This window comes from Gracilinanus agilis, unplaced genomic scaffold (genome assembly GCF_016433145.1).
Source record: "Gracilinanus agilis isolate LMUSP501 unplaced genomic scaffold, AgileGrace unplaced_scaffold15247, whole genome shotgun sequence".
Taxonomy (NCBI): domain Eukaryota; kingdom Metazoa; phylum Chordata; class Mammalia; order Didelphimorphia; family Didelphidae; genus Gracilinanus; species Gracilinanus agilis.
Genome location: NW_025346083.1, coordinates 1 through 7649, shown reverse-complemented (window position 1 = coordinate 7649; position 7649 = coordinate 1). Strand labels below are relative to the sequence as shown.

The following is a 7649-nucleotide window of genomic DNA, read 5'->3' as shown; positions in this document are numbered from 1 at the left end:
GATATATATAGATATATATATATAGATATACATCAATGCCTCTATTATTAGACAAGAGTTTTCCAATTACCAACTTTTTTAGCGCTTATAAATTGGTATTTTTGCATCCATGCCTCTACTGCTAGATAAGAATTTTCCCAGTAACCAGGTTTCTTAGTGCCTATAAGTTGGTGTATGTGCATCAATATCTATACTACTCGACAAGAGTTTTCCAATAGCAGGTTCCTCAGTGCCTCCATGTTGATACACGTGCATGAATGCCTATCCTGGCAGACATTGTATGTCACTTTAGGAAGAGGTGGCCCAGACCCCAAATTCACCTCTTCTTGCTTGTATCACCTCTCCCTCTAGGCTATGCCTACTCTACTCTGAAAGTGCCCAAACAAATATAATTAACATTCCTTACCACTTTCATATCATTATTATTAAATGTCACTGCCCAGGTAGACAAGATTTGTGTGTGTGTGTGTGTGTGTGAGACCAGAGGCAAGGCTGTCCAGCAGCACACAACAAAAACGACTTTAAGCATTGTGTTCTCTTTAATTTGTGGTGTTTACATGCCTCAGAGCAACACAGGCAGTTAATGACTGGATACCAGATTAAATCAGTGAAGCAAAAGGACAAGTGACGTGATGCTCTCTGAAAGAGAACTCATTGCTCTTTCCAGATATTCTTTACCTCAAAGGTCAGATTCCTTCCTCTTTGGGGGAGAGGAATTCTGCAAAGGTTTTGCAAATTCTCCGACCACCACTTTCATTGGATTAAGCCTTGTTGTTTACAAAGCACATTCCGATGTGATCTCATTTAATTCTTCAGTCAGTATCCTTGAACATTTATTAAGTGCCTACTGCTTGCCAGGCACAGTGGGTATAAATAAATAAAATTGAGGTAGTCCCCTGTTCTCCATGAACATAATTCTAATGATCCTTGCAACTATGAGGTAGACGAGGATAATGTGGTTTCCTCTTCTGTAAAACAAAGATGGGTTTGGATTAGGTGAGCTCCAGGTGACGTTCTAGCTCTCAATCCTTTGATTCCCTATTACAAATGAGGAAACTTAGGCCCAGAGAAGTTAAGGAGCCTGGCAAGTTGGTAATAAGACATAATGAGAATAATAATCATAGCTCACCCTTAAATAGTGCTTCAAGATTTGCAAAGCCTTTTATATAAAGGGTATCACCTGATTCTCACCACCATATTGCAGTGTAAGTGATTTGCTAGTAAGTGGCAAAGCCAGGACTATCTGCTTCCTCTCAGTTCCCTCTTTTATTTTATTTTTTGTATCGATTGTAAGACAGAAGAGTGGCAAAGGCAGGGCCACACAACTAGGAAGCTTCTGAGACCAGATTTGAAACCAGAATCTCCCATCCTCCAGACTATCCTCTGAGCCACCTCGATGCCCTTCAGTTCCCTCTCTTTTAACAACATTAAGTATCAGTACTTCAAGTCAGCCCTGACATAACTAGGGATCGTGCATCACGATGCCCTTTAACTTGGCGATTGGAATTGCTTGATAACTGTTGAGATCTCCATTGTCCTTGTTACTCGTCAGTGCATTTGACACTCGTGCAGTATTGCTGGATTTGCCTTTACCCAGTGGGCTTCGTCTACGGATGAGCCTTCTCGGTCCCCTCCAAGCACTGGTTATGGACTCGAGCTGTGAACATTTGCGGTTTCCATTTTTGGCTGCTCCTCATTTTTCACAACAGCTCCAATTTATTTCTTCTGTCTTGCAGGACTCAGCTCAGACTAGAAAGTCTGGAAGACACTCACATCATCAAGGGAGAAGACGATGCCCTGTCGGACAAGCACGGCTGTCCAGCCTACGTGAGCCCTGAGATTTTAAACACCACGGGGACCTACTCCGGCAAGTCAGCGGACGTTTGGAGTTTAGGGGTGATGCTCTACACCCTTTTAGTCGGACGATACCCCTTCCATGACTCAGACCCCAGCGCCCTCTTCTCCAAAATCCGCCGTGGACAGTTCTGCATCCCCGACCACATATCCCCCAAAGCCAGATGCCTCATTCGCAGTCTTTTGAGACGGGAGCCCTCCGAGAGACTCACGGCTCCGGAGGTCTTACTTCATCCCTGGTTCGAGTCGGTCTTGGAACCTGGATACACAGACCACGAAACAGGAACGTCAGACCAGATCGTTCCAGAACACCAGGAAGACAGTGACATTAGTTCCTTCTTTTGCTAATCCTGAAACCTCAAAAACCTCATAATTCTTACACATGGCATTTTTTTTTTCTTTCAAGGGTTTCGTCTTTCCATTTTTATAGACGGGTAGAGCTTTAAGTGTGGTGACAGCCAGATAAGTGACAGTGTAAATACGCAGAGCTGCTTTACTCAGAATTCCTGTTCCTTATGTCATCATGCTGAATGACGTGGTTGCTATGAACACTCGGATCGGCGGCCCTCTGGAGCCTTTATGGTTCTTGGGGAGTCCTCCCGTCTGGTTGGTTGGGTGCTGAGACCTGTACCTTTCACCACTGGCAAAGGTTATGGCGTTGGGACAGAATCACACTTTTACCATAAAGCAAACTTGAAAATTTTAGAGGGAGCTTGAATGAATCCTTAAAGTGGCTTTTGGTGTATGTGTGGTCACTTAACCTGGCAGTAGCCATATTTTACCATTGATTGGTCCAATGAACCCGCCATCTTGCTGCTCTTTGGATGGGCGCCCCTTTGCATTTGCAGGGGGCTGCGCCATCCTGTTGGAAGTCTGCTAAACCTGCATCCTCTCCTTAGATTCATATGCCACCGGCTTTGCCCTATTCCTTGATCAGACTGTTTCAGGAACACAAGCGCCTGCCCCGCTCCATAAATCCAGACTTGTTCCTCAATTTCCTGTTTTAAGACCTCATATACACTAATGCCTTCTCCCTGAACTTGAAACTTCCCCCCCTTTCCTTCCTGACTCCCATGTCTCTTCCCCATCTCTAGCCCCAGCTATAAAAGTACTTACTAGCTAACCATGGAAAAAAAAAATCATAAAAGCTTCTGAACTCCTGGCTATTTCAGAACTCTGATCTCAGACAGAGAGACTGCATTTTTTTTGTGAATAATTTGAATCCTTGGAAGCAGTTAGCTTTTTTGGTTCCTCCCAAGTGTGCTAGCACTCATCTCTTTCTGAGGCTGTTTCAGGGCTGGCCATCTTGTCCTGGAGGGCAAGGATCAGGAGTTCCCTGTGCAGCAAATGTCCAATGTGTCCTTTCTTCAGCAGCAAACGTGGAAATGTTTAGAAAGCGATCCTCGGATAGTCTTAGGAGAGCCTCAGACTGGTTTCTAGGAATGTCCCTTCCCTATTTAAATATATCTGCCTCTAGCAATGTGTGTGTGTGTGTGTGTGTGTGTGTGTGTATGTGCGTGCGTGTGTTTGCATGATGGTTGTTAATATTTCAGAATTTATGTGGTTAATAAATCAATGTATCTGTGTCTTTGACTGCCAGGGTAGAACAAGTAGGCCTCGTCCTACATGAGATTCCTGCTTTGTCTTTCCAGCATGGCCCTCTTTGTAGCTCTGTGGAGAAATGGCAATTTGTATGAACATAAATCTAAACTAAATTGAAAACCAAAAGTTTTCAGTAAACTTCTGGAACAGTCCCAAAGATGAGTTGGTTACACGGGTAAATGGAACATTTTCTACATGTACATATACATATATATGTATCTATGTACATCTGTATGTACATATACACACGGCACAGTCACGACATGGTCAATTTTCAACAGGGCTAAGCCTCGGCGAGCTGTCCGATGCCTTGTGAGGGTGCCATGGATACCTCAAGTACTGTGGACTTTGTACACATGTTTGACTTTTTCTACTCGTTTTGTTGTTGTCCTTCGTTTGATCCTGAGGCTTTGTTGTCCTTTTCTTCGTCTGTGTCTGAATAACCAAGGTGTCAAAACAAAGATAAATGTGAATCTTTTGGCAATACTAACTTGACAGAATCATGGGAATTTAGGTAGGAAAGCAGGGGAGAAATGGAGCGGCTGGAGCCTCTGATGCACTAACACTCTCGTGGTTGTGCGACATTTGTGTGACATTTGTATCTGTGATACAGCCTAAGTGTAAAGAATCTGTGTGTGCTGGCATCTGCCAGGGAAGCTAATAACACTATGTTGACCCTGTAAATATGTATATATGTGAAAATGGACATGAACGTCTGACTTGTAGAGAAGTTTTAATAAACTCGGTTTCATAAAGATGTCTTGTTAATATTTTTATAAAGCCCAAACTCACTTTCTCCCTTTTGTACTTTTATTTAAGTCAGACCATCATTTATTAAGCACTTACTATATGCCAAGGGCTGTGTTAGGCACTGAGGAATTGTTCATCCTTCTTGGGAGATAATAGTGTCGAGCTTGAAATCAGGAAGACTCCTTGCCCCAAGATCAAATCTGGCCTCAGACACTTTACTAGTGGTGTCACCCTGAGCAAGTCATGTAACTTTGCTTCAGTGTTCTTATCTGTAAAATGAACTGGACATGGAAATGGCAAAATCACTCAGAAAACTCCAAATGGGGTCACAAAGAGTCAAACACAATTGAAGAAAGACTGAACAGCAATGGGATGATTTCTCAGGACTCTCGTGAATTGAAGTTGAGTGACACAATAGAAATGCAAAGACTTTACTTGAAAATCTAGTGAAATAAGGAATTCCTTCCTTCCTAAAACAGTCCATTCCACTTTTTGATAGCTCTGGCTGTTTGGAAGTTTTTCCTTCAAACTTATATCTATGTCCCTGCAACTTCCACCCATCGCTTCTCCTTTTTCTGCCCTCAGGGGCCAAGCAGCCCAAGCTTTTGCCTTGGTCACAGATATCTTTATATATTAATGACCAAGTGGGTGACAGTCCTTTCAGAGGGGTCAGAAAGCTAGAGAAGAAATTTATCAAAAAAGTTCACATTTCTATAATGCTTTAAAGTTTTTACATGGTTTTCTCCATGACAATTGAGAGGAATGCAAGTGTTTCCCCTCTTAAAAATAAGGAAACAGGCTTAGATTGCCTAAGTGATTGTCCATGAGCAGAAATGAGACTAGGACCTAAGGCTCCTAACTCATCAGAGCAGAAGAGACCCTATAAATCTTCTGGAGGGAGTCTTAACCTTTTTGGGTGTGTTATGTGCCCTTTGGACCATCTGTTGAAGCCTCTGTACTGCTCAGAACGGAGGTCCTGGGTTCAAGTTCGACCTCAGACAATTCCTAGCTTTGTGACCCTGGACAAGTCACTTAACTCCCATTACCTAGTCTTTGCTACTCTTCTGCCTTGGAACCAGTACATATTATCTCCCATCTAAGACAGAAGGTAGGTTTTTGTTTGTTTGTTTTTTTTCAGAAAGTAGTTTTCAAATGAATAAAACAGAATTACAAAATGAAACCAATGATATTGAAACAGGGTTTCAAGACACATTAAAAAAAATCTAAGGCAACTTCCTAGCTGTGTGACCCTGGGTAAGTCATTTAACCCCCACTGCCTATCTCTTACTGCTCTTCTGCTTTGGAACTGATATTTAGTGTATATACTTAGATACCCAAGACAGAAGATAAGTTTTTTTTTTAAACTACCTTCTGAACAAACAAACAAACAAAAAACCTACCTTCTATCTTAGATGGGAAATGATGTGTACTGGTTCCAAGGCAGAAGAGCAGCAAAGTCTAGGAAATGGGAGTTAAGTGGCTTGTCCAGGGTCACATAGCTAGGAATTGTCTGAGGTCGAACTTGAACCCAGGACCTCTCATCTCTAAGTTTGGCTCTCAATCCACTGCCCCAGTGTGTAAGAGTTTATTTTTTTACATACCCCAGGTTAAGAACGTCTGTGTCTGGCCTAGTACTCTCATTCTTCAAATGAGGAGATTTAAGCTATGAAGCTCCTTGCTTTAAAATCAGAACAGGGCAGACCCACCCAGTACTCAAAGGAAGAGCTCTTGTGTTATAAGACTCCCTCCCCCCCCCCCCCCACTCCTTTCTGTTTTATGGCAAATGAGGAGAATTAGAGGAAGATGAACAATGAAACCATATTGATTTGAATCAATGGAACCTGGGAAAAAAAAGCATCCAACAGATTTAAACCATCTAAACTGAGAAAAATTATAGAAGAGGACCTTTAGACTGCTGGAAAGCAGCAATTGCTTCTAATTATACACTAATTTGAATAAACAGGCATTGGTTGAATAGCTTTTTGACTATAAACACATACATATGTCAGGAGGAGAAGGAATATTGTCATCATAATAGCTCTCAGCTTCGGCACTTGGAAGGAGCATGCCGAAATCAGAAATGGTACAAATAGCCTCCTTTTAGGACTCATGCTCAGAGAACCCTAAAAAACAGACAGCCAACATAGATTCAAAGTACAGAATATACTACATCAAACAGGAAAGTATAAAAAGAAATGGAAAAGACACAGAAAGAGTGGACAATGACAGAAAAATCAAATGAACTCACCAATCAGAAAACTCCCTGGAAGAGGGAACAGAGAACATCCCTGGAAAAAAGATGGATGAACCCAGTCACAAAAACAAGAATGGGTGGGGCCATCCATTCTGTGATGATCAGTCCTTAAATGAAATGCCGGCTGGCTGTTTGGTCATGCAGAGTGTTAATACTTTGGACTCCTGAGTCCCTTTTAATCTAAAGATTTCAAAACACTTTAAAGCAATGAAGGTTACACCACTTCTGTGTACTGTTGTTAAGTGCACCAGGTAGGGAGATGTGGGATGAGATTGACTGGAATGTGACACAAGTCAATAAAATTAATCAGTTCCAAGATTGGAACAATTCTGGGCCAGCAGCTGCCAATCAGATTAGATGAGTCTAAGGAGAGGCTGCTGATCAAAGGCAGCCATGAAAGAAAAATGATCAGATACCTTTTTGGGGGTGGGGAGAACCTTAGGAGGCACACCATTAATATGTCACTTAAAAAACCCCATTATTTTCTGCCTTAGTAACAACTTAAAGACATAAGGACAAGGGTTAGGCAAACAACATTAAGTGACTTGCTCAGAAACACACAGCCAGGAAGTGTTTGAGGTCAGATTTGAACCCAGGTCCTCCTGACCCCAGCTCTGGTGCTCTATCCATTGTGCCACCTATATGCCACAAAATGTAATTTCTGAAAGCCAGTGGAGTAACACTTTTCCTATTCATAGGATGCAGGGGTTTGGAGGCACAGAAGGAGTGAGTAGTGGAACCAAAATGAAAACTCAGGGTCTCTGACACCAATTTTGGTGCTCATTCTGATGAGGATGGGGGTCTATTATTCTGGATATTATGCTTTAGGAAAGACCAGAAGAAACAGAAATCCTGGTACAATGGAAAGAAATCAGTTAGAGGACCTGGGTTTGCATCCTGATGCTGGTGCTCACTCACTAGCTGTGTAATCTTGGGAGAATGTTAGCATTCTTAGACCTCAGTTTCCTCATCTGACAAATGAAGAAGTTGGACTAGATGGCTTTTGAGGTTCCTTCTAGCTCTAGATCTGTGATATTAAGTACTTTAAGGTCTGACTGAGTCACTCCCTTGCTTAAAAAACTTCAGTAGCTCCCAGTTACTGATAAGATAAAATATAAACTACAATCTGGTTCTACCTTTTCCAGCATTGTTTCATATTACTGAACATGCATTTAAATAGACTTCCCTC

General features: G+C 42.1%; 1 protein-coding gene across 1 annotated transcript; it reads left to right on the top strand.

Moving 5' to 3' along the window:
- Window positions 1-1638: 1638 nt before the first annotated feature.
- On the top strand, window positions 1639-3350 carry LOC123254126 (tribbles homolog 1-like; the record flags this gene model as incomplete). The annotated part of the gene is made up of 1 exon (XM_044683188.1): window positions 1639-3350. A coding segment is annotated over one exon (564 nt), but the record flags the coding sequence as incomplete, so codon positions are not given.
- Between the last annotated feature and the right edge of the window lie 4299 nt (window positions 3351-7649).